The sequence below is a fragment of the Oncorhynchus tshawytscha genome, linkage group LG10 (genome assembly GCF_018296145.1).
Source record: "Oncorhynchus tshawytscha isolate Ot180627B linkage group LG10, Otsh_v2.0, whole genome shotgun sequence".
In the NCBI taxonomy this organism is placed as follows: Eukaryota; Metazoa; Chordata; class Actinopteri; order Salmoniformes; family Salmonidae; genus Oncorhynchus; species Oncorhynchus tshawytscha.
Genome location: NC_056438.1, coordinates 52598383 through 52625934, shown reverse-complemented (window position 1 = coordinate 52625934; position 27552 = coordinate 52598383). Strand labels below are relative to the sequence as shown.

At 42.9% G+C, this 27552-nt stretch overlaps 1 protein-coding gene across 5 annotated transcripts in view; it reads left to right on the top strand.

Moving 5' to 3' along the window:
• Positions 1–14211: 14211 nt before the first annotated feature.
• Positions 14212–27552, top strand: part of LOC112260420 (ATP-dependent 6-phosphofructokinase, platelet type) — a 36543-nt gene continuing 23202 nt past the window's right edge. Inside the window, exons 1-3 of one of the 5 annotated variants that reach the window (XM_042328720.1) lie at positions 14212–14460; positions 23518–23591; positions 25352–25429. In XM_042328720.1, coding sequence (XP_042184654.1) covers positions 14367–14460; positions 23518–23591; positions 25352–25429 — 246 coding nt within the window. In that variant the 5' untranslated portion in view covers positions 14212–14366. The remainder of the gene's footprint in view (positions 14461–23517; positions 23592–25351; positions 25430–27552) is intronic. The other 4 variants (XM_042328719.1, XM_042328716.1, XM_042328718.1 and 1 more) reach the window with 4 other exon arrangements.

Genomic DNA, 27552 nt, shown 5'->3' with positions numbered 1-27552 from the left:
AATCCCATCTCCAATTCAGGAAAGGGACAATTTTAGCTAGCTAGCTAGCCACCGGAGGACAACAACACAAGAAGAAGGAACAATTCAAGCTGTTTCTGTCAATGATTTATGCTCTCAATGCGATTTGATAGGAGTGATGCCAAATCCAAAACTGGCTTCTGCTCACTCAGTTTATCTCAACACTGATTGGCTATTATGTTGTACTTTTTTTTAATCAATGGAGGCCAAATGCTCGCTGGCTTCCCTTGCATTCAATTCTATGGGCGGCAACAATGTCATACTCTTTTGGACCAGACAGCATCAGATAGATGGCCTACACATACAGAGACAGAGGAGCGCTGTTTCGCTGGCACAAATTCTTTCTCCAGTGAGATATATTCAAGGACAATTCTGAAACACAGAGAGACTAAATATGAATGTTTTTTTCTTGGTCAATGTTTTGGGGAAGCTTGGCTCCCTTGGCATCCATGAATACACGCCACTGGAGGCGGGCATATCTCTCAGGCTTACCTGAGAACATAGTGGACACAATCTTGGAGAAACATGCAAAGAAGGGTCACCAGATGAGAAAGCGGTTAATTACTCCTGTATTAGTTCCGGTCCTTGGAATACAAAGTGCATGCATGGCCCTATTACATGTTTCAAGTTATATATTTGAGTCTAGAAGAGTAGAATAAAAACAGAATTGAATTCCACCCACCTGGTCTAGAGAGGCTGCTATAGCCCCATTAGTTCCATTAATCACCTGATCTAGAGTGTCTGCTATAGCCCCATTAGTTCCATTAATCACTGGGTCTAGAGTGGCTGCTATAGCCCCATTAGTTCCAAATAATCACCTGGTCTAGAGTGTCTGCTATAGCCCCATTAGTTCCAGTAATCACCCGGTCTATAGTGTCAGCTATAGCCCCATTAGTTCCATTAATCACCTGGTCTAGAGTGTCTGCTATAGCCCCATTAGTTCCATTAATCACCTGGTCTAGAGTGTCTCCTACAGCCCCATTAGTTTCATTAATCACCTGGTCTAGAGTGGCTGCTATAGCACCATTAGTTTAATTAATCACCTGGTCTAGAGTGGCTGCTATAGCCCCATTAGTTTCATTAATCACCTGGTCTAGAGTGGCTGCTATAGCCCCATTAGTTTCATTAATCACCTGGTCTAGAGTGGCTGCTATAGCCCCATTAGTTTAATTAATCACCTGGTCTAGAGTGGCTGCTATAGCCCCATTAGTTTCATTAATCACCGGGTCTAGAGTGGCTGCTATAGCCCCATTAGTTTCATTAATCACCGGGTCTAGAGTGGCTGCTATAGCTCCATTAGTTTAATTAATCACCTGGTCTAGAGTGTCTGCTATAGCCCCATTAGTTTCATTAATCACCTGATGTAGAGTGGCTGCTATAGCCCCATTAGTTCCATTAATCACCTGGTCTAGAGTGGCTGCTATCACCTAATCAGTTCCATTAATCACCTGGTCTAGAGTGGCTGCTATAGCCCCATTAGTTCCATTAATCACCTGGTGTAGAGTGGCTGCTATAGCCCCATTAGTTCCAGTAATCACCTGGTCTAGAGTGGCTGCTATAGCCCCATTAGTTCCATTAATCACTGATTGCTATACTTTGTTGCAATATTAATTGCCTCTGTATCAGAACCCCATTGACTGTTTTACTGAAAATAACAGTAATCATGAGCTAGGTTCACGTTTTGGCAAAAATGATATTTCCTACTCTAGTCCACATGCCTGTAGCTCTGTGCACTGACAGTATCACATTCAAAACTTGTAGTATATCTTGTTTGATTCTAATGATCTTTGGGCATAGCCATGGGAAGTAGTGATGATGAGGGTGCTGCAGCGCCCCCTGATAAAAAAACAATAATGACATGTTTTATTGTTTTTAGGTGGATGGAATGCAATACTTATTTTAACAGTAGTGATACTGATTATGCCTCATGAGCTTAGTTCAACCGCCGTACCCCATCAGAACCCTAAATATAAGCTTGTTTTACTCCAATTTTTGTAAAAAATATAAGTGTAAACAAACATTATATAGCCACACAGCATGGTTAAAACTATCATGTTATTATCACGGATGGTCAGTCCTCGTATCCATAGCTCTGTCTATGAATTTGAGAGTGGTTACATTTCTCCAGCATCATCAGCTTTTTACTGAAATGGGCAGGGAGTGCACTTTGTTATTGTTTCTATTGCTGATTGCCACTTTATATGAATTATATGAAAATGCATGACTTGAGACTGATGCATTTGTTTACTGGGTTCTATTGTTTTCTTTCTTTTTCTACATCTAGATGAATGGTCGAGAGTGCATGCAGAGGATGAGAGAGACATTTGCACAAGAGTTCATGCGGACCTGATGAGTGATGAGGAGGATGGCCTGCAAACCTAGATCCCACGGACCCCTCAACCCTCACCACAGTAACCCCAATGGAGGCTGGCCCGAAGCGAAGCTGGATGACTCCTGGAAGTACTGTGCTTGATTATTTTGAACACTTTTGTTGATCTTTGGATTTTGAATAGGCTCTTTCATATTGAGGTATACCCCCCACCCTCTTTAACCCATGTAAGCAGGTAAACACCACATTTGAAATTCGAAGATTAACGAAAGGGTTTTCAGAAGAATGAAGCAGAGTACAGGCAGTAGTTCTCTAGTTTGGCCCAGGGCTAGCCACCATCGGGCTTCCTTCAGTTTCGGGCCCTGCTTAGCCTAAATGCAGATACTATTACTTACTTTCTCCTGCTCTACTGACATGAATTGTCATCCTTCAAGAAGTGTATTTGTGTGTTTTATTCAAGGGACTAAGAATTGTTTTAGGAAAGCGATGTCACGAGGTGCTGGAAAAACCTTGATAGTGGTGCTTGAATTTTATTTCTGAAAAGGTGTAGGAACCCCAATGTGTGATATTAATAACATTAACACGTGTTCATCCATTCATTCATAACTCACTGTAATTCATTAACACTGACATTTATTGGCGAGTCGTTGGCGGATGTTGACGAAGATGTTTTGCATCTCCAGGACATGTCAAAGGTGTGCACTGGATGTGTCCTGGTAAGTGGGTGGACATGTGTTTACTGGGGATTTACTGAACTGTTGCTGGCCATATACACGTCTGTGCACATCCGTGCACTAAAATGGTCCGTTGTCTGAAATTTACGGGAAGTGTGCAGCGCCGAACACTGCTGGGCATTTTCAGAAATGGTACATTTTCGGACTTGCGCACTGGAGTGTTCGACACATAAATGTGCCTTTTCATGCAGTGTTACATGATTGGGAGAAGAGTCAGTTATAACCTGAAGACAATAAGATAAGATCTAACCTGTATTTTACACTGAGGCCTGAGCAACTAGGTAGAATGGAGCAATCGTCCATTGAGTAGGCTAGTCTCAATAAGTTCAAATCAAATCAAATTTTATTTGTCACATGTGCCGAATACAACAGGTGTAGGTAGACCTTATAGTGAAATGCTTACTTACAAGCCCTTAACCAACAATACAGTTAAGAAAAATACAGAAAAAAAGTAACAAATAAAAGTAACAAATAACAATAGCGAGGCTATATACAGGGGGTACCGGTACAGAGTCAATATGTGAGGGCACTGGTTAGTCGAGATAAATCATGCCCTCTACACTCAAGAAGTTTCATTTTTGGCTAAAAAACGTACCCACTTGAAACTTCCTATTTATCAGGCCCAGAAACTAGAATATGCATATAATTATCAGATTAGGATAGAAAACACTCTAAAGTTTCCAAAACTGTCAAAATATTGTCTGTGAGTATAACAGAAATAATATTGCAGGCAAAAACCTGAGGAAAATCAAACCCGGAAGTGCTGTTTTTCCTGAAAGCTCTCTGTTCCATTGGATGCCTTGCCTCCATTTAAAGGGATATCAACCCGATTTCTTTTCCTATGGCTTCCTCAAGGTGTCAACAGTCTTTAGACATAGACTTTTATTTTTAAAAATGAGCGAGAAAGATAACATCGCGTCAGTGGATAGCTGGGTGTTCGCAGAGTTTTGCTTGCGCAACAGAGTGGGGCAGCCATTGTCTCTCCCTCTCCTATTGAAAAAGAGACAGTCCCGGTTGATATATTATCGATTATATATTTTAAAAACAACCTGAGGATTGATTATAAAAAACGTTTGGCATGTTTCTGTGGACATTACGGATACTATTTGGAATTTGTCTGCGATGTCGTGACCGTCTCGAGCCTGTGGATTTCTGAACATTACGCGCCAAACAAATGGAGGTATTTTGGATATAATGGACATATATATTTATGGAACAAAAGGAACATTTATTGTGTAACTGGGAGTCTCATGAGTGCAAACATCCGAAGATCAAAGATAAGCGATTTAATCTATTGCTTTTCTGACTTTCGTGACCAATCTACTTGGCTGCTAGCTTTTGTAATATTTTGTCTACTGAGAGAGATGTTCTTACATAAACGCTTGTTATGCTTTCGCCGAAAAGCTGTATTGAAATCTGACAACCAGGTGGAATAACAACAAGCTAAGCTGTGTTTTGCTATATTGCACTTGTGTTTTCATGAAAATTAAATATTTTTAGTAATTTAATTTGGTGCGCTGCAATTCAGCGGGTGTTGATGAAAATTATCCCGCTAAAGGGATGGGTGCGTCAATAAATTAATTGAGGTAATATGTACATGTAGGTAGAGTTATTAAAGTGACTATGCATAGATAATAACAAAGAGTAGCAGCAGTGTAAAAGGGGGGTAGCCATTTGATTAGATGTTCAGGAGTTTTATGGCTTGGGGGTAAAAGCTGTTTAAAAGCCTCTTGGACCTAGACTTGGCGCTCTGGTACCGATTGCTGTGCGGTAGCAGTAGCTGGAGTCTTTGACAATTTTTAGGGCCTTCCTCTGACACTGCCTGGTAAAGAGGTCCTGGATTGCAAGAAGCTTGGCCCCGGTGATGTATTGGGCCGTACGCACATCGCGCACCGCTCCCGAGCATATTCCGCGCCAATGTCCAGTCTCTTGACAACAAGGTAGACGAAATCCGAGCAAGAGTTGCCTTCCAGAGAGACATCAGAGACTGTAACGTTCTTTGTTTCACGGAAACATGGCTCACTCAAGACACGCTTTGGAATCGGTACAGCCACCTGGTTTCTTCACGCAAGCGCGCCGACAGAAAAAAGCATCTCTCTGGTAAGAAGAAGGGCGGGGGTGTATGCCTTATGATTAACGAGACATGGTGTGATCATAACAACATACAGGAGCTCAAGTCCTTTTGTTCACCTGACTTAGAATTCCTCACAATCAAATGCTGACCGAATTACCAAGCAGACACATCGACAGCCCTGAAAGAACTTAATTCGAATATGTAAACTGGAAACCACATATCCTGAGGCTGCATTTATTGTAGCTGGGAATTTTAACAAGGCTAATCTGAAAACAAGGCTCCCTAAATTATATCAGCATTTTGATTGCGCGACCCGGGCTGGCAAAACCCTAGATCATTGTTATTCTAACTTCCGCGATGCATATAAGGCCCTCCCCCACCCTCCTTTCGGAAAGCTCCATTTTGTTGCTTTCTGCCTATAGACAGGAACTAAAACAGGAAGCACAGGAAGCACCCGCACTCAGGTCTGTTCAACGCTGGTCCGACCAATCGGATTCCACTCTTCAAGATTGCTTCGATCACGTGGACTGGGATATGTTCTGCATAGCTTCAAACAACAACATTGATGATTTCACTGACTCGGTGAGCAAGTTAATTAGCAAGTGCATCGGTGATGTTGTACACACAGTGTCTATTAAAACCTTCCCCAACCAGAAACCATGGATTGATGGCAGCATTCGCACAAAACTGAAAGCGCGAACCACTGCTTTTAATCAGGGCAAGGTGACCGGACACATGACCGAATACAAACAGTGTAGCTATTTCCTCCACAAGGCAATCAAACAAGCTAAGTGTCAGTATAGAGACAAAGTAGAGTCGCAAATCAACAGCTCAGACACGAGAGGTATGTGGCAGGGTCTACAGTCAATCACGGACTACAAAAGAAAAACCAGCCCCGTCGTGGACCACGAAGTCTTGCTCCCAGAAAGACTAAACTTCTTTGCTCGCTTTGAGGACAATACAGTGCCACTGACACGGGCCCGCTACCAAATCCTGCGGGCTCTCCTTCACTGCAGCCAACGTGAGAAAACATTTAAACGTGTTAACCATCGCAAGGCTGCAGGCCCAGACGGCATCCCCAGCCGTGACCTCAGAGCATGCGCAGACCAGCTGGCTGGTATGTTAATGGGCGTATTGAGACCCTGGGTCTCGACCACACCCTGTGCAACTGGGTCCTGGACTTCCTGACGAGCCGCCCCCAGGTGGTGAGGGTAGGTAACAACATCTCCACCCCCGCTGATCCTCAACACTGAGGCCCCACAAGGGTGCGTTCTCAGCCCTCTCTGTACTCCCTGTTCACCCACGATTGCGTGGCCATGCATGCCTCCACCTCAATCATCAAGTTTGCAGATGACACTACAGTGGTAGGCTTGATTACCAACAACGATGAGACGGACTACAGGGAGGAGGTGAGGGCCCTCGGAGTGTGGTGTCAGGAAAATAACCTCACACTGTCAACAAAACAAAGGAGGTGATCGTGGACTTCATAAAACAGCAGAGGGAGCAGCCCCTATCCACATTGACGGGACAGTAGTGGAGAGGATGGAAAGTTCAGTTCCTCAGCATACACATCACGGACAAACTGAAATGGTCCACCTACACAGACAGCGTGGAGAAGAAGCGCCTCTTCAACCTCAGGATGCTGAAGGAATTCGGCTTGTCACCAAAAATACTCAAACTTTTACAGATGCACAACCGAGAGCATCCTGTCGGGCTGTATCACCGCCTGGTACGGCAACTGCTCTGCCCATAACCATAAGGCTCTCCAGAGGGTAGTGATGTCTGCACAACGCATCACCGGGGGCAAACTACCCGCCCTCCATGACACCTACACCACCCGATGTCACAGGAAGGCCAAAAATATCATCAAGGACAACAACCACCCGAGCCACTGCCTGTTGACCCTGCTATCATCCAAAAGGCGAGGTCAGTACAGGTGCATCAAAGCGGGGGACCGAGAGACTGAAAAACAGCTTCTATCTCAAGGCCATCAGACTGTTAAACAGCCATCACTTACATTGAGTGGCTGCTGCCAACATACTGACTCAACTCTGGCCACTTTAATAATGAAAAAATTGATGTAATAAATGTATCACTAGCCACTTTAAACAATGCCACTTTATATTGTTGACATGCCCTACATTTCTCATCTCATATGTATATACTGTACTCTATACCATCTACTGCATCTTGCCTATGCCGTTCGGCCTTCACTCATTCATATATTCTTATTCATTCCTTTATACTTGTGTGTATAAGGTAGTTGTGGTGAAATTGTTAGGTTAGATTACTTGTTAGATATTACTGCATGGTCGGAACTAGAAGCACAAGCATTTTGCTACACTCGCATTAACATCTGCTAACCATGTGTATGTGACAACTAAAATTATATTTTGATATGAGTACAGGAGGGGACTGAGCACGCACCCGTGAGGGGCCCCCGTGTTGACGATCAGCGTGGCGGATGTGTTGTTACCTACCCTTAGCACCTGGGGGCAGCCCGTCAGGAAGTCCTGGATCTAGTTGCAGAGGGAGGTGTTTAGTCACAGGGTCCTTAGCTTAGTGATGAGCTTTGAGAGCACTATGGTGTCATAAACCAATCTTTGTCCCCCTCCTTTAAAAAAAAATCTGACACAGAAAATTTTACTTATTTGGGGGTGCTGTTTTAGTGTTGTTCTGTTGTTTTTTCCCCCTGCGAAATCACGCTGTTTTAGTATCAAATGATAAGCAACTCAGGTTTTCCTGTCTAACTTGAGTCTTTTTCTTTGGTTGGAGCGCCCCTTGCTGGTTAGAAAGCAGAAGTACATTCATAGAGGTTCACAACAGCCTGCATAGATACAATATGCCACTAGATGTCTCTCTTGACTGACAGTAACCAAACAGATGCCTTCTCGAACCAAATCAAATCACATTTTATTTGTCACACACGTGCTTAGCAGATGTTATTGCGCGTGTAGCGAAATGCTTGTGCTTCTAGCTCCGATAGATATTACTGCACTAACAAGTAATAATATCTTTGCCTTCTGCAGAGGATTTCAAATCTTTCCCTCTGGTTTTGATGCACATAAAACAGCCTTATAGCAACAAGGCTTGGGTGTATTCACTAGGAACCGAAAGGGGAGGGCCCTACTGGAATTTGACCAATCGAATGACACAAAATATACAAGTAGGAATGTATTTAGACTATATACATATGGACTATTGACATCAGAGCGGAACGGACTAAGATACTGTAGAATAGTATAGAAAACATTATATACACACACACACACGAGGTGAGTTATGCCAGATATGTAAACATTAAGTGACTAAGATAGCATAGAATACAGTATATACATATAAGGTGAGTAATGACAGATATGTAAACATTATTAAAGTGACTAGTGTTCCATTCCTTAAAGTGGCCAGTGATTCCTAGGCTATGCCTATAGGCAGTAGCCTCTAATGTGCTAGTGATGTCTCTTTGGCAGTCTAATGGCTTTGAGATAGAAAGAAAAACTGCTTCTCTCGGTCCCAGCTTTGATGCACCTGTACTGACTTCACCTTCTGGATAATAGCGGGGTGAACAGGCAGTGGCTCGGGTGGATGATGTCTTTGATGATCTTTTTGGCCTTCCTGTGACATCGGGTGCTGTAGGTTTCCTGGAGGGCGGATAGTTTCCCCCCAGTAATGCATTGGGCAGAACGCACCACCCTCTGGAGAGCCTTGCTGTACCGGGCGGTGCAGTTGCTGTACCGGGCGGTGCAGTTGCTGTACCGGGCGGTGATACAGCCCAACAGGATGCTTTCAATTGTGCATCTGTAAAAATTTGTGAGGGTTTTAGGTGACAAGCCACATTTCTTTAGCCTCCTGAGGTGGAAGAGGCTCTGTTGCGCCTTCTTCACCACACTGTCTGTGTTGGTGGTCCATTTCAGTTTGTCAGTGATGTGTACACCGAGGAACTTGAAGCTTTCCACTTTCTCCACTGCGGTCCCGTTGATGTGGATAAGGGGTGCACCCTGTGCTGTTTCCTGAAGTCTACGATCATCTCCTTTGTTTTGTTGACGTTGAGTGAGAGGTTGTTTTCCAGGCACCACACTCCCAGAGCCCTCACCTCCTCCCTGTAGGCTGTCTCGTCATTGTTGGTAATCAAGCCTACTACTGTTGTGTTGTCTGCAAACTTGATGATTGAGTTGGAGGCGTGCTTGGCCATGCAGTCATGGGTGAACAGGGAGTAGGGGGGAGGGGGCTGAGCACGCACCGTTGTGGGGCCACAGTGTTGAGGATCTGCGGAGTGGAGGTGATGTTTCCTACCTTCACCACCTGGGGACGGCCCATCAGGAAGTCCAGGACCCAGTTGCAGAGGGCGGGGTTCAGACCCAGGGCCTCGAGCTTAATGATGAGCTTGGAGGGTACTATGGTGTTGAATGCTGAGCTGTCGTCAATGTACAGCATTCTTACGCAGGTATTCCTCTTCTCCAGATGGGATAGGGCATTGTGCAGACTGATGGCGATTGCATTGTCTGTGGATCTATTGGGGCGGTAAGCAAATTGAAGTGGGTCTAGGGTGGCAGGTAAGGTAGAGGTGATATGATCCTTGACTAGTCTCTCAAAGCACTTCATGATGACAGAGGTGAGTGATACGGGGCGATAGTCATTAAGTTCAGTTACCTTTGCCTTCTTGGGTACAGGAACAATGGTGGCCATCTTGAAGCATGTGGGGACAGCAGACTGGGATAGGGAGAGATTGAATATGCCCGTAAACACACCAGCCAGCTGGTTTGAGCATGCTCTGAAGACACTGCTAGGGATGCCGTCTGGGCCCAGCAGTCTTGCGAGGGTTAACACGTTTAAATGTTTTACTCGTGGAGAAGGAGAGCGAGAGCCCACAGTCCTTGGTAGCAGACCACGTCGGTGGCACTGTGTTATCTTCAAAGCGTGCAAAGAATTTGTTTAGCCTGTTCCGAAGAAAGACATCGGTCTCGGTGACGTGGCTGGTTTTCCTTTTGTAGTTCGTGATTGTCTGTAGTCCCTCCCACATACGTCTCGTGTCTGAGCCGTGGAATTGCGACACCACTTTATCTCCACACTGACGTTTTGCTTGTTTGATTGCCTTGTGGAGTGAATAACTACACTGTTTATGTTCTGCCATATTACCAGTCGCCTTGCCATCGTTAAATGCGGTGGTTCGCGCTTTCGGTTTTGTGCGAATGCTACCATCTATCCACGGTTTCTGGTTAGGGTAGACTTTTCTCATCATCAAACAAATACCCCAATTAACAGGAATTCTATGATAAAAACGATTAATTTGGAATTCATGGGCACATGTTTAAGTAGTAAAACAGTACATTTTAGGAAAACAGTGATGCCTTTTTTTCTTTACTTGTTTGACAAATCATTTCAGACACAGTGTTTAGACAACTTGCATGCCTGCATGTGCTTGCCCTTTTGGATAGGGTTAAACAACCAACCAGTTAGAACCCTTAGAAACAAAGGAGATGTTTACGCAACATGATTGAGCAACTCCCGGCCAGTTAAGGCTGTCAATGAGGGACTACTTTTCTCACGAATTAAGCCACAAAAACGCACGAAATTTGCTGAAATGCATTTTGTACATATATGCACGAATTGATTGTGAGACTGTGTTGCGTGGTCACATGCAGGACCAAACCTGCTCTGTGCTTATGTGCAGTATCAGACTTTTACACATGGAATAAACAAACATACAGTCAATAACACAAGAGAAAAGTCTATATACAGTGTGTGAAAATTAGGTAGGATAAGGGAGGTAAGGCAATAAATAGGCCATAGTGGCGAAATAATTACAATTTAGCAATTAAACACTGGAGTGATAGATGTGCAGAAGATGAATGTGCAAGTAGAGATACTTGGGTGCAAAGGAGCAAAAATATAAAATAAAAACAGTTTGGAGATGAGGTAGTTGGATGGGCTATTTACAGATGGGCTATGTACAGGTGCAGTAATCTGTGAGCTGCTCTGACAGCTGGTACTTAAAGTTAGGGAGATATTATGAGTCTCCAGCTTCAGTGATTTTTGCAATTCGTTCCAGTCATTGGCAGCAGAGAATTGGAAGGAAAGGGGGCCAAATGAGGAATTAGCTTTGGGGGTGACCAGTGAAATATACCTGCTGGAGCGCGTGCTACGGGTGGGTGCTGCTATGGTGACCAGTGAGCCGAGATAAGGCAGGGCTTTACCTAGCAAAGACTTATAGATAACCTGGAGCCAGTGGGTTTGGTGACGAATATGAAGCGAGGGCCAGCCAACGAGAGCATACAGGTCACAGTGGTGGGTCGTATTTGGGGTTTTGGTGACAAAACTAATGGCACTGTGATAGACTGCATCCAATTTGCTGAGTAGAGTGTTGGAGGCTACTTTGTAAATTACATCGCCAAAGTCAAGGATCGGTAGGATGGTCCGTTTTACAAGGGTATGTTTGGCAGCATGAGTGAAGGATGCTTTGTTGCAAAATAGGAAGCTGATTCCAGATTTAATTTTGGATTGGAGATGCTTAATATGAGTCTGGAAGGAGAGGACACCTAGGTATTTGTAGTTTTCCACATATTCTAAGTCAGAACCGTCCAGAGTAGTGATGCTGGATGGGTGGGCAGGTGCGGGCTACGATTGGTTGAAGAGCATGCATTTAGTTTGACTTGCATTTAAGAGCTGTGTCTGAGCCTGGAGGTCTGAGACCCGATGATGGTATTATTACTTAATAATAATGACTATAATGACTATGGCCAGAGCTGTGTGCACCCCCCTCCTCACCTCCAGTGCTATGTGCTCCTCCCTCCTCGCCCTCTCCATCACCTCGAGCACAAGCCTGACTGTATTTAGAACTTCTGCATCACTGCTTATCATATTGACTCGAGAGAATAACATACACATAAAATTATCTACTGTTCCCCACCTGCCCTTTCATTCAGATTCAAGGGGAGGCTTTCAAGGAAGAATACCTCATGCTACTGACATATTATCCTGGTGTTAATTCTTCATCTTCCTTATCCTTTCTACCAGTGTGTACCACTCTCTCTTTTCTGGCCATGCAAATTATGCTTCACATAAATATTCTATAACCACCCCTCCAGAGGTATCATTTCAGTCTAGACTAAAGCAAAAATGAAGTCTACTGTTCCTAAGGATGGTAACAAGCTTAGTGTGGGTTATGTGACCTTTAATACCATCATTATTATTAAATAATAATAGCATCATCGGGGCCCAGACCTCCAGGCTCAGACACAGCTTTTACTCACAAGCGATCAGAGAACTGAAATCTTCAACCGGTCACTTGCACTGACTCCCTGCACCCTAACACACATACAGTGGGGAGAACAAGTATTTGATACTCTGCCGATTTTGCAGGTTTTCCTACTTACAAAGCATGTAGAGGTCTGTAATTTTTATCATAGGTACACTTAAACTGTGAGAGACGGAATCTAAAACAAAAATCCAGAAAATCACATTGTATGATTTTTAAGTAATTCATTTGCATTTTATTGCATGACATAAGTATTTGATACATCAGAAAAGCAGAACTTAATATTTGGTACAGAAACCTTTGTTTGCAATTACAGAGATCATACGTTTCCTGTAGTTTTAGATTCCGTCTCTCACAGTTGAAGTGTACCTATGATAAAAATGACAGACCTCTACATGCTTTGTAAGTAGGAAAACCTGCAAAATTGGCAGTGTATCAAATACTTGTTCTCCCCACTGTATACACACACTCACACACGCTCACACCTAGACTCGAACACACACACAAACACACTCCCACTCTCTCACACACACACAGAACACACATACCCACGCTACACACACACTCCATGACTGCTGCTACTGGATACCTACGGTGCCTTCAGAAAGTATTCATACCCCTTGATTTATTCCACATTTTATTGTGCTATAGCCTGAATTTTATAATGGCCTTTGATCATCTTTGAGCTGTCACAACAACTTGATTGGAGCACCCCCCTATCCACATCGATGGAACAGTAGTGGAGAGGGTAGTAAGTTTTAAGTTCCTCGGCGTACACATCACAGACAAACTGAATTGGTCCACCCACACAGACAGCATCGTGAAGAAGGCTGAAGAAATTCGGCTTGTCACCAAAAGCACTCACAAACTTCTACAGATGCACAATCGAGAGCATCCTGTTGGGCTGTATCACCGCCTGGTATGGCAACTGCTCCACCCACAACCGTAAGGCTCTCCAGAGGGTAGTGATGTCTGCACAGCGCATCACCGGGGGCAAACTAACTGCCCTCCAGGACACCTACACCGCCCGATGTCACAGGAAGGCCATAAAGATCATCAAGGACAACAACCACCCGAGCCACTGCCTGTTCACCCCGCTATCATCCAGAAGGCGAGGTCAGTACAGGTGCATCAAAGCTGGGACCGAGAGACTGAAAAACAGCTTCTATCTCAAGGCCATCAGACTGTTAAACAGCCACCACTAACATTGAGTGGCTGCTGCCAACACACTGACTCAACTCCAGCCACTTTAATAAAAAAACATGGAACTACCCAGACTCTGTCTAGAACTGTCCATCCGACCAAACTGAGCAACCGGGCAAGAATGACCTTAGTCAGGGTGGTGACCAAGACCACTCTGATATAACTACAGTGTTTCTTGGCTGAGATGGGAGAACCTGCCAGAAGGACAACCGTCTCTACAGCACTTTACTCAATGCTTCCTGTTTAACTGTTCCTCGCTCGTGACTAGTTACCACAGCCTCAAAGGCATAAACCCCGCCTATTTATACAGTTTAAAAGTGATTTTAAACCTAAACATAACGTTTAACCTAACCTTAACCATACTGCGAACATTATGCCTAACCTTAATCTTAAATGAAGACCAAAAAGATCCAAGAAAAAAATCTATATTCAATTTTGACTTTGTGGCTTTGGTAAGTAGTGGACACCTTCCTAGTCCCTACCATCTTGTCGCTGTAGTAGTTTCTAAGGACCCAATTGGTCAGAAAAGTTTGAGGAATATACGTGATGCAGTAATCTAATGGATAACAGCACTGTCAATTAATTAATTACAGGAGGAAAGCTCCCTCATAGGCTCACTGCTGCCATCGGGAACAGTGGGGAGATGAGCGTGTCGAGAGCAGGAAAAGGGGGCGTAATCACTTATTTTATTTCATAACAAAATACAACTACCGGTGTTCAGATATTATATTTGTGAAGGATAGACGAGGAGCCATGGCGAAGCAGCAGGACACAAAGAAATTATTTGAGGATCTCTCTGGCACCGGGAAATCCATCGGCGTTCTGACAAGCGGAGGAGATGCTCAAGGTATCGATTATTGAAACAAGTGGATAAGAGTGATATATTGTATCAAATGGATTACAGTGTAATAACTACATGATACTAAAATGGAAACAAACTGTTGAGTTATCATTTTTCCAAGTGTTGTCATTGTTTAGCCTAAAGGATCAATTTATCTTACAGTAGGCCTATTTGTTATCGTATGGTTAACAAAATTATGCAACAGATATGGTTGAGTATTGACACTGACAGTCGTATAAGCTATTTAACAGAAACATTTTAAATGTAGGGGCCTAACCATAATTTTTTGAATTATTTGGAAGTCATGTTACAATATCTCGTCATTTAAAGAAATGTGATTATGCACACTTATAACCGATAAAACACATGTAGCCTATAGGAGCAAATAAGTTAGGATACCATCTTTGAGGTTACTGAAGCCTGCATTGCAGACTTCCAATCGTTGGGTAGATTACGTGGCGCAGAAATGTCAGTCTGCAGCTATCGCGCCCTGCATGTTAAAGTCTACATGCCATGATTTTAGAGAGCAAAGATATAGACCTACACCTCAAATTCCATCATTGGCGCTTACCCAATATTGTAATGAATGTAACTTTATAGACTGTTGCAATGGCTTTCATCGTCGACTTCCCCTGTACGTTAAAACAGGTCTTGTGGCGTGCATGACAGATGGGCAGACATCCACTTGAGTTGTGAGGAAGGGTGGGGGTCATGTACTGTAGACCAGGCCTACGTGAGGAGCGGGAAGTAGCGGGGTTTTCCCAATAATTTATATATAAACTAGATGTCCGATTGGGGGAGCTATGTTGAAGCCACCGGACCTCCATCTTGGCACGCCCCTACCTTGTACAAAAATATTTTGGAATTGATAGAAATGGATTTATTAATGTCTACATTCGTTTTTGCCACACTTATTCTATTACAGACATCATACTTTTAAGTTATGTTATGTGAGCTAAGCATAAAAAAGGAAAATATATGAAAACATTTTCCTTAGAGTATACATTTTTGGAGATGACTAATGTTACTGGCCCCGCTACAACCAAAACATTGTAAAGTTTGTTCTGTACATGTAATTTTGTTCTTGAAACATTTAATTGAAAAACTGTAGAATTCCATTCATTCCTGTGGAGGACTGCTCCTACTGGGGAATGCCAATATGTCTGATATTTTGGTTCAAAGCCTCTCAATACCCAGTCCAGGGTGTATAAACAGTTGAAGTTGGAAGTTTACATACACTTAGGTTGGAGTCATTAAAACTCGTTTTTCAACCACACCACAAATTTCTTGTTAACAAACAATAGTTTTGGCAAGTCGGTTAGGCATGACACAAGTAAATATTTCAACAATTGTTTAGAAACAGATAGTTTCACTTATAATTCACTGTATCACAATTCCAGTGGGTCGGAAGTCTACATACACTAAGTTGACTGTGCCTTTAAACAGCTTGGAAAATGATGTTATGTTTGGAGGAAAAAGGGGGCGGCGTGCAAGCCAAAGAACACCATCCCAACCGTGAAGCAGGGGGTGGCAGCATCATGTTGTGGGGGTGCTTTGCTGCAGGAGGGACTGGTGCACTTCACAAAATAGATGGCATCATGAAGATGGAAAATTATGTGGATATATTGAAGCAACATCTCAAGACTCGGTCTTCCAAATGGACAATGACCCCAAGTATACTTCCAAAGTTGTGGCAAAATGGCTTAAGGACAACAAAGTCAAGGTATTGGATTGGCCATCACGAAGCCCTGACCTCAATCCCATAGACGATTTGTGGGCAGAACTGAAAAAGCGTGTATGAGCAAGGAGGCCTACAAACCTGACTCAGTTACACCAGCTCTGTCAGGAGGAATGGGCCAAAATTCACCTAACGTATTGTGGGAAGCTTGTGGAAGGCTACCCGAAACATTTGACCCAAGTTCAACAATTTAATGGCAATGCTACCAAATACTAATTGAGTGTATGTAAACTTCTGACCCACTGGGAATGTGATGAAAGAAATAAAAGCTGAAATATATCATTCTCTCTACTATCATTCTGACATTTCACATTCTTAAAATAAAGTGGTGATCCTAACTGACCTAAAACAGGTAATTTATTACTAGGATTAAATGTCAGGAATTGTGAAAAACTATAAACGTATTTGGCTAAGGTGTATGTAAACTTCCGACTTCAACTGTATAATGGGACATTTTTTCACCAAATATTTTTAATATAAGGTACGATCCTCGCTGTGCTTTGATAGGTGGGGGCAATGTACTGGTGGGGTTCATTAGCATATTTGGGGACACAGTCAAATATATGTATATTTGTGCCAACCATCAGTGGAAGTGTTGTTGCAGATTAAGTTTGAGGGTTATGCAAGTGCAAGTTGAGCACCTCATTTGACACTGTCTGTTCTGCAAATGTTGTAAGAGCATGTGTCACTAACAAGCTGCTCTGTAGTTATTGTGCATTTTCCAGCAATTTAACAGCAACTTGTTGTTAGAAGTTGCTGTGAATTTGTATTTTCTTAATTAACTGGAAAACATTTGTCAGTAAGTTATTGTAAAATTCACAATAATTTACAGGCAACTGGCTGCCACGAGCAATACATGCCAGTAATGTTATGTGCCTTCACTGACTCTTCTGTTGACAACATGCAACATTACTTGCTAATTGGCAGCATACTGTAGAAGTGGCAGCCTATCATAATATTGCAGGCGTGGCTTTCAGCTCCCATGAGAAGGAATATCATCCCAGTTAATGTGATCTGTTCTATTCTGCTCATAAACACGATCTTGTACACTGTCAGTTCTCCAGGCTTGTTAAAAGCTGACGTACACTACATGACCTTCAACCTTCTGGGAAGAGAACTAGTGAGGTTAGGCACTGATGTTGAGCGATTATTGTAAGGCTCGTAGTCGGCGTTCCAATTTATCCCAAAAGTGTTCGATGGGGTTGCCCCTGTGCAGGCCAGTCAAGTTCTTTCACACTGATCACGACAAACCATTTCTGCGTGGACCTCGCTTTGTGCACAGGGGCATTGTCATGCTGAAACAGGAAAGGGCCTTCCCCAAACTGTTGCCACAAAGTTGGAAGCACAGAATCGTACAGAATCTCATTGTATGCTGTAGTGTTAACATTTCCCTTCACTAGAACTAAGAGGCCTAGTCCTAACCATGAAAAACCATTATTCCTCATCCACCAAACTACAGTTGGCACTATGCATTGGGGCAGGTAGCATTATCCTTGCATCCGCCAAAGCCAGATTCATCCGTCGGACTGCCAGATGTCATTGTACATGGTGTTTGCCCATGAAAACCCATTTTGTGAAGCTCCCAACGAACAGTTCTTGTGCTGACATTGCTTCCAGAGGCAGTTTGGAACTTGGTAGTGAGTGTTGCAACCGAGGACTTGAGTACTCGGTGGTCCCGTTCTGTGAGCTTGTGTGGCCTAAAACTTCGCGTCTGAGCCAATGTTTTTTCCTAGATGTTTCCACTTCACAATAACAACACTTACATTTGACCGGGGCAGCTGTAACAGGGCAGAAACTTGACGAACTGACTTGTTGGAAAGGTGGCATCCTATGACGGTGCCATGTTGAAAGTCACTGAGCTCTTCAGTAAGGCCATTCTTCTGCCAATGTTTGTCTGTGGAGATTGCATGGCTGTGTGTTCGATTTTATACACCTGTCAGCAATGGGTGTGGCTGAAATAGCCGAATACACTAATCTGAAGGGGTGTCCACATACTTTTGTATATATAGTGTATCACCCAACCCTACTCTACAGCTTTAAAGATTGTTACTGCGCATGGCCCTAATATTGTGGTCTTACTTATAGCCTTCAAACACAGTGTTATGTCTCTGTGTTTCATTGGCCTGATGTTTTTTACTTTGCTTGCTTCTATCTCGAATGGTCAGTAGTGCTGAAAAGAAGAGGTTGTATGCGTACACACGCCTGTGTTGTGAAATACACTGTATCCTGACTTCAACTGTACATCATTGGTTTTGCCTCTATGTGTCACTATTCCAAAGATTGTATAGTATATTGACAAGATAGTCAAGTGACCACTGTAACAATGGAAATACATGTCCTCAAAGATGGAACGCAGGTGGGAGGAGGTGAGATCTGGCGGGACCTTTCTAGCCAATGAGAGGTCACATACAGGTGTGAACAACAGGCCATAGAGATAGAGGACTCATCTTTGTATCTGCCATTATAACGTCTATGACATTATGGGCATTTAAAGTATCCAATTTTCTTCTTCATTGGCTGATTGCTCCCAACTCATAGTAATCCCCACCCTGTTGACTACTTTAAAATGGCAATGTCCATGCTTAAACAGGTTATATCCATAATGAATACTCTATCTATAGAACAGGTTCAACTTCACATGCATCCACTTATATCAGTCCATTCGTAACATTCGTAACAACCTAACCATCTTCTATTTGATCAAGCAAATGAGCAATAACAAAATGTGTTGACCAATTTTACACTCTTGTTGATCTCCATACAAAAAATCCTCACTTCTTGGACTTATTTTCGTGGACAGATTTTGGGCAGAGTAAAACCTCTCACTTTTCCTCTTCCTCGAACTTACTATCCTCCTGAGACCCAGCAAAAAAAAAAGGGTTTGGATGTTTTATTTTTTATTTTTTTACACCACATAAGTGTTTGGGGTGGGAAAAACATCTTACAAAGAACATTAAAATAAATAAAGAAATAAATATATATATATGTTCTATTTTATTTTAAATTTTCCATAAAATTATCTCAGTGGATCTCAGTTGATAATATGAAAAATGTAACATTACAGTAAATGTTGACAGTAGGTAGAAAACATCCAGATGAAAACTCACCAAACTGTTACTGAGATATTTACCTATTAGAAACAATTTGAATATCAAACTCACAAAAATTATAATTACACAATTACACGCACTTACCATAAAATGTGCTAATTGTAATGGAAATTGGGATGGTTGCCATTTTGAAGAACCAGAAAGAAGAAATTATCAAGGTGACACTCATACACATATGGTATCATTGAAAAACCCAGAATGTCCTCTTAAAGGTACAACAGGACCTAACACAGTGGCAAGTATGGAGATATGGACCAAAAACGAATGTCCGTTAGAGAGAACAAAAATGAGTCTCAGGAGGCTACCATAATGTGGAAACCCAACTGACATCCCAGTTAAGGACTGTGGTAGTAATAGAGTAATAGTGACTCAGTCCTTCATTGCTTCATGCCTGGCTGTCATCCAGTAACAATATTGCACTCTCTGAATATGGACGGTCTTATTGGCATACAGGCTACAGTAGGCTGAGATTTCCACTGAACTTAGGATACTGTAGTCTACATTTGCAATAATAGCCTATCTGTCATTGAAGTGTGACGTGGTGGGGAGTAGAGTAGTGGGCTACTCCCTTTCTCACCAGAGCACCAGTGACAGGAGCCTACAAGTTTCATTTATGATCATGTAATGACAATTCTTGCTCAACACAATAGGGTTGGGCGATGACAACCTTTGTCCTGTCGTGATTATGTACTCATTAAATATTGTGCTATACCTGGCCTGGGCAATCCCAGTCCTTGGGGGCCCGATTGGTGTCACACTCCCCCCCATCCCTAGCAAACACAGCTGATTTAAACTACGTGCATTCTAAACTGAAGATTATGATTAGTTGATTATTGGAGTCAGGTGTGTTAGCTAAATAAATAAAATGAACACCTCTGGTAAAACCCCTGTTGAGCTATAGCTCCAAATCGCATGCTACATCTGGACAAATCATGACCAAAGATATTGTTGTTGGAAGCCTGAGCAGAGGTTAAGTGCAGGCAAATATAATATTTATTTCTGGTGGAGATTCAGCATGGAACAGGTGTGTCTGTCTGTGTCTGTGTCTCGTACATATGATGGAGCAAAGTGACAGTCAGCTGATGAGGAACAGGCTGTTTTACCGTAGTGAGTTAGGTTATAAATAATGGGTGTTATAGAAACAAAGTCTACAGTCTTGAGAACTGGATAATAATTGCGTTGCCTCATCATCCTGTTTTAATAGGCTATTGTTTGTTATATCACTCATAAAGCTGTGATTGAGAATAGCCTATAGACTCCGATTTCCATTATTTTTAAAAGCTGCAACTTTAGGAGAACAGTAACTTCTTAGGCTATTTGGGAAATTGGCTAGTTGTTCATAACTTTAATTTGTCTTAAATCCTTATGGAAAAAACACCTTTTTTATTTGATTTATTTCACCTTTATTTAACCAGGTAGGCTAGTTGAGAACAAGTTCTCATTTACAACTGCGACCTGGCCAAGATAAAGCAAAGCAGTTTGACACATAGAACAACATAGTTACACATGGAATAAACAAACATACAGTCAATAATACAATAGAAAAAGTCTATATACAGTGTGTGCAAATGAGGTAGGATAATGAATGTGCAAGTAGAGATACTGGGGTGCAAATATGGAAAGGTGCAAAGATAAATACATAAATACAGTATGGGGATGAGGTAGTTGGATGGGCTATTTACAGATGGGCTATGTACAGGTGCAGTGATCTGTGAGATGCTCTGACAGCTGGTGCTTAAAGCTAGTGAGGGAGATATGAGTCTCCAGCTTCAGTGATTTTTGCAGTTCGTTCCAGTCATTGGCAGCAGAGAACTGGAAGGAAAGTGGGCCAAAGGAAGAATTGGCTTTGGGGGTGACCAGTGAGATATACCTGCTGGAGTGCATGCTACGGGTGGGTGCTGCTATGGTGACCAGTAAGCTGAGATAAGGCAGGGCTTTACCTAGCAGAGACTTGTAGATGACTTGGAGCCAGTGGGTTTGGCGACGAGTATGAAGCGAGGGCCAGCCAACAAGAGCATACAGGTCGCAGTGGTGGTTAGTATATGGGACTTTGGTGACAAAACAGATGGCGCTGTGATAGACTGCATCCAATTTGTTGAGTAGAGTGTTGGAGGCTATTTTGTAAATGACATCGCGGAAGTCGAGGATCGGTAGGATGGTCAGTTTTACGAGGGTATGTTTGGCAGCATGAGTGAAGGATGCTTTGTTGCGATATAGGAAGCCAATTCTAGATATAATTTTGGATTGGAGATGCTTAATGTGAGTCTGGAAGGAGAGTTTACAGTCTAACCAGACACCTAGGTATTTGTAGTTGTTCACATATTCTAAGTCAGAACCGTCCAGAGTAGTGATGCTGGACAGGCGGGCAGGTGCGGGCAGCAATAGGTTGAAGAGCGTGCATTTGGTTTTACTTGCGTATAGAGCAGTTGGAGGCCACGGAAGGAGAGTTGTATGGCATTGAAGCTTGCCTGGAGGGTTGTTAACACAGTGTCCAAAGAAGGGCCAGAGGGATACAGAATGGTGTCGTCTGTGTAGAGGTGGATCAGAGACTCACCAGCAGCAAGAGCGACATCATTGATGTATACAGAGAAGAGAGTCGGCCCGAGAATTTAACCCTGTGGCACCCCCATAGAGACTGCCAGAGGTCCGGACAACAGGCCCTCCGATTTGACACACTGAACTCTATCAGAGACTAGTTGGTGAACCAGGCGAGGCAATCATTTGAGAAACCAAGGCTGTTGAGTCTGCCGATAAGAATGTGGTGATTGACAGAGTCGAAAGCCTTGGCCAGGTCGATGAATACGGCTGCACAGTAATGTCTCTTATCGATGTCGGTTATGATATTGTTTAGGACCTTGAGCGTGGCTGAGGTGCACCCATGACCAGCTCTGAAAGCAGATTGCATAGCGGAGAAGGTACGGTGGGATTCGAAATGGTCGGTCTGTTTGTTAACTTGGCTTTCGAAGACCTTAGAAAGGCAGGGTAGGATAGATATAAGTCTGTAGCAGTTAGGGTCTAGAGTATCTCCCCCTTTGAAGAGGGGGATGACCGTGGCAACTTTCCAATCTTTGGGAAAAACATGTGATCACGTGATTTTATGTAAAGTTACTGTGATAACACGTAACAACGTGAAGAAAACATGATCTCATTTGAAATAAAAGTGACAACATGGTGATGCAAAATTTCAACATGTGATGCCATGCCAACTACACATGTGATGACATTTGAGCAGGTCAAAACGCTGTGTCAAATGTTATTGAGAATATTTTATTTTCAAATGTATAATGGACATTAATTCAATGAGTCATCGTCCCCTGCAAGTGTTATCTAGTTCCCTGTTTGTGGACAAGAATGTTTTTAGAATGTTGTATCATGGTCCCCTGGATAACTTGGGACTCAACCTCACAATCTCTTGGCCAAGTTTGTATCAGTCCAATGTCTCATCAGAATACATCAGAATCCAGGTGTGGCCAATTTGCATAACCACTCCATCCTGTAGCCTACCTTGTAAACTAAAGAATGCGGTATGTATATTTCCTCACATGATGTTAGTAAAAACCACTTGCAAGTCTTACCTGCCAGAAAATATCAGTTTGTTCTGTATATAGGGGGATTTCTATAATGACTCACAGAACCATTGGCCATGCTTCAGGAAATCTTCCAGTGGATTAATAAATTTTGAAGTGTTTATCATTATTAATCCACATTGAGAAATCTGTGCCATTCTCCATGTGTAGACTCATCTCCTTCATCTTATATCGTTACTGGTACCCTAGCATGACTGCTTGGCACTAGCCAATCCACAGTACCAGTATCAGTGCTTACAGTTTCATTGCAACTAAGATGCCAGTTTTTATAATCATTATGATCAGTTTTCAGACTGTAAATGGAAAATGTATTAGATATTGAATTAATGCAATGACACATGGCCGATGGCTATGCAAGCAACTTTCTCTGCTGGACAAAGCACCCCACTGGGCAAAGACGTCAATTCAACGTCTATTCCACGTTGGTTCAACGTCATTTCATTGAAAACAACGTTGATTTAGTGGGACATCACTTTAATTTGGTTGATTTATCTCTGTGATTCATTACATCTCCCTGATGAGTATTTTCAGTCTGGAGTCTACTGGATGGAACATGCAGTGCCATAGCCATTCATGTACTGCCATTTTTAATTCTCTCTCCAACCTCTCTCTCTCTCTCGTTGTGCAGGTATGAATGCTGCGGTCCGGGCTGTTGTCCGCATGGGTATTTATGTGGGAGCTAAAGTCTACTTCATCCATGAGGTGAGATCATGACAGACACTACTTGGGGGCTTGTACCATTCTACCACTGACACTGAGACAAATCAACTCTGGCAAGCTCTGTGTTCAGGGGGCAAAGCTATTCTTTCAAATGAGGGTCATGAAAATGAGAAGTAAGGTTATTTAACATTTTGCCATGTCATGGGTGTTAAGTTCATTTTTTAAGTATCCCTATAGTTCTGTTTTTATGGGGCATTCACTCTGTTATTAATACTCCTGTGCAGCAGTCTCGTTGTGGATGAACCTGTCCTGAGTGCAATGGCAACCATGTAGTGTGCTAATATGGTTTAGTAAACGTTGTTGAACTGGAACCTTGTCGTTGTGTCATTTCGAGTTAACAATGGTGTCAGTCCTAAATGGCACTCTATTCCCTATATAGTGCACTACTTTTGACCGGGGCCCTTTATAGGAAATGGGGGCAGTTGATAGTGGGAGTAGTTTCCCAAAGATATGTAGCTTCTTTAAGCGATAGTTCACCCAAATTACAAAATGACACATTGGTTTCCTTACCCTGTAAGCAGTCTATGGATAAGGTAGGACAGCAATTCATGCGTTGGTTTTGTTTCCCCAGCACTGTTTCCACATGATAACATTTTAGCATTTGTGGCACAAATCCCATTCAAGTCATGGGACTGATATAAGCATTTTTCGCGCATCATGTCTAAATCATTCAAAAGTATCTACAATTTATGGTGAAGCTCAACAAAGTCACTTAGATGATTTGAACATGATGCGCGAAAAATGCTAATATTGGTCCCATGACTTGAATGGGATTTCCGCCACCAATGTTAAAATGATAGCATGTGGAAACAGTGGCAGGGAACTTTGCTTAAGTGTTGTCTATTGTTAGAGACTCTGGTGTTTAATGAGTGATGAAAGGCATTCCGTTGAGGAGGCTCACATCACACTCACTGGCTTTGTCCCAAATGGCACCTTATTCTTTATATAGTGCACTATTTTTGTCCAGTGCCCTATATAGTGCAATACTTTTAACCAGGGCCCATAAGGTCTCCTATTTTGTGCCCTACTTTTGATCGGGCCCATCCGGTTCTGGTCAGAAGTAGTGCACTATTTCCTATATAGTGCTCTACGTTTGACCAGATTCCTATGGGTCCTGGTCAAAAGTAGTAAGAGGTGTTAGGTTCTATTATTAGAAAAAGAACTCAACAGACACTATGAAAGCTCAAACCAAGTTTATTCTTCCCAGAGGGTCAATACAGCTGCATTAGACAAAGCCATGGTTCCACCTGTGGTAGTATACAGACCCCACTTTGGGTGGAGTCTCCTCGTTATCGCTACACATTGCATCATTATTGCTAGGCAGGGAGCTGAGTGATATTGGCCTTAAACGGTTCCTCACTGTCACGGATCCCTTCGGAACTTTCATCACACACACCTGTCCCCTATTCCCACTGATTAGTATTGGTATATATGTGCCCTTTGATTTCCATGGTCTTGTTGATTATTCTTACAATCTGTCTGACTCAATAGAGGATGTAGGATTCCTTGAGTTGTCTATGGAGGCCAGTAGTGACAGTATCTATGATAATCTGTTGTTTACTTTTACGGGGAGTAGTTAGCATGATTTAGCATCGTCATCTCAAAGTCAATGTCAATATCCCTGATAGCATAGCTGCATTGTAGAGTCAATGACTGATAGTATGTAACAACATTATAAGTGGTGAAGATGTTCGGAAATGAGGAAATATAGGCCAATGTTAAGGTTTCTTTTCTCCTTGCAGGGTTACCAGGGTATGGTAGACGGTGGAGATAACATTGAAGAGGCATCATGGGAAAGTGTCTCCAGCATGTTACAAGTGGTAAGGAGGCAAAATACTAGGGATTTCTTTAGAATTCCCATAGGCTATGTACAGTATACAATGCTAGGAATATGAGCTGAAAGTTATTCCACTAGCTAAGAATAGCAAAGCACCCTTAAGCCAATCAGCCTGTTACCGACCCTTAGTCAACTTTTGGAAAAAATAGTGTTTGACCAGATACAATGCTATTTCAAAGTAAACAAATTAGCAACAGACTTTCAGCACGCTTATGGTGAAGGGCATTCAACATGTACGGCACTTACGCAAATGTCTGAGAAAAATGTTTTATCAGAAAACTCCGGGGGCTGTTTTGTTAGACTTTCAGTGCAGCTGATGATTGACATTATCCATCATAATCTGCTGCTGGAAAAATGGTGTGTTATGGCTGTACATTCCCTGCTATATTGTGAAGGAGAGTTACCTGTCTAACGGAACACAGAGGGTGTTCTTTAATGGAAGCCTCTCCAACACAACCCAGGTAGCCAGGCATCCCGAGGTCATCGGTCTAGACCCCTTACTTTTTAAAACCACTGGCACTAAGTAAAGCCCGTGTGTCTATGTAACAAAGAGCTGCAGTCAGTTTCAGAATGGGCAGCAAGAAATAAGCGAGTCCTAAATATTTAAAAAAAACTAAAAGCATTTGGGACAAAACATTCACTAAACCATAAATCTCATCTAAATCTTGTAATGAATGATGTGGAAATTGAGCAAATTGAGGAGATTAAACTGCTCGGTGTAACCCTGGATTTGAACCGTTATGGTCAAAACATATTGATGCAACAGTAGCTAAGATGGGGAGAGTTCTGTCAATAATAAAGCGCTGCTCTGCCTTCTTAACAACACTATCAACAAAACAAGTACTACAGGCCCTAGTTTTGTTGCACTCGGACTACTGTCCAGTCATATGGTCAAGTGCCACAAAGAGGGACATTGGCAAATTACAGTAGGATCAGAACAGAGCAGCTGGCCCTTAGATGTGTACGGAGAGCCAGCATTGATAATATCCATGTCAATCTCTCCTGGCTCAGGGTGGAGGAGAGATTGACTGCATTACTGCTTGTCTTTGTGAGCAGTATTGAAATCACTGAGCTGTCTGTTTAAGTGACTAGCACACAGATCAAATCAAATCAAATGTATTTATATAGCCCTTCGTACATCAGCTGATATCTCAAAGTGCTGTACAGAAACCCAGCCTAAAACTCCAAACAGCAACCAATGCAGGTGTAGAAGCACGGTGGCTAGGAAAAACTCCCTAGAAAGGCCAAAACCTAGGAAGACACCTAGAGAGGAACCAGGCTATGTGGGGTGGCCAGTCCTCTTCTGGCTGTGCCGGGTGGAGATTATAACAGAACATGGCCAAGATGTTCAAATGTTCATAAATGACCAGCATGGTCCAATAATAAGGCAGAACAGTTGAAACTGGAGCAGCAGCACGGCCAGGTGGACTGGGGACAGCAAGGAGTCATCATGTCAGGTAGTCCTGAGGCATGGTCCTAGGGCTCAGGTCCTCCGAGAGAGAGAAAGAGAGAATTAGAGAGAGCACACTTAAATTCACACAGGACACCGAATAGGACAGGAGAAGTACTCCAGATATAACAAACTGACCCTAGCCCCCCGACACATAAACTACTGCAGCATAAATACTGGAAGCTGAGACAGGAGGGTTCAGGAGACACTGTGGCCCCATCCAAGGACACCCCCGGACAGGACCAAACAGGAAGGATATAACCCCACCCACTTTGCCAAAGCACAGCCCCCACACCACTAGAGGGATATCTTTAACCACCAACTTACCATCCTGAGACAAGGCTGAGTATAGCCCACAAAGATCTCCGCCACGGCACAACCCAAGGGGGGGCGCCAACCCAGACAGGATGGATGGAACACAGCCCAGACATGTTTTATTGTATGTAATTGTGATTGGAACCAAGGATGTGTAGCTGCTGCCTTGGCAGCTAATGGTGATCCAGAATAAAATCCAAATCCCAAATGGTATAAATATATTTGTGGTCCCAGACTTGTAATTCACAAATTGCATGTGACAGATGAGCGCAGCTGCATTTCTGCCTGATGCTAACAGAGTGGAAGGTGCCTTGTCATTGTGGATTCTGCATGAACCCGTT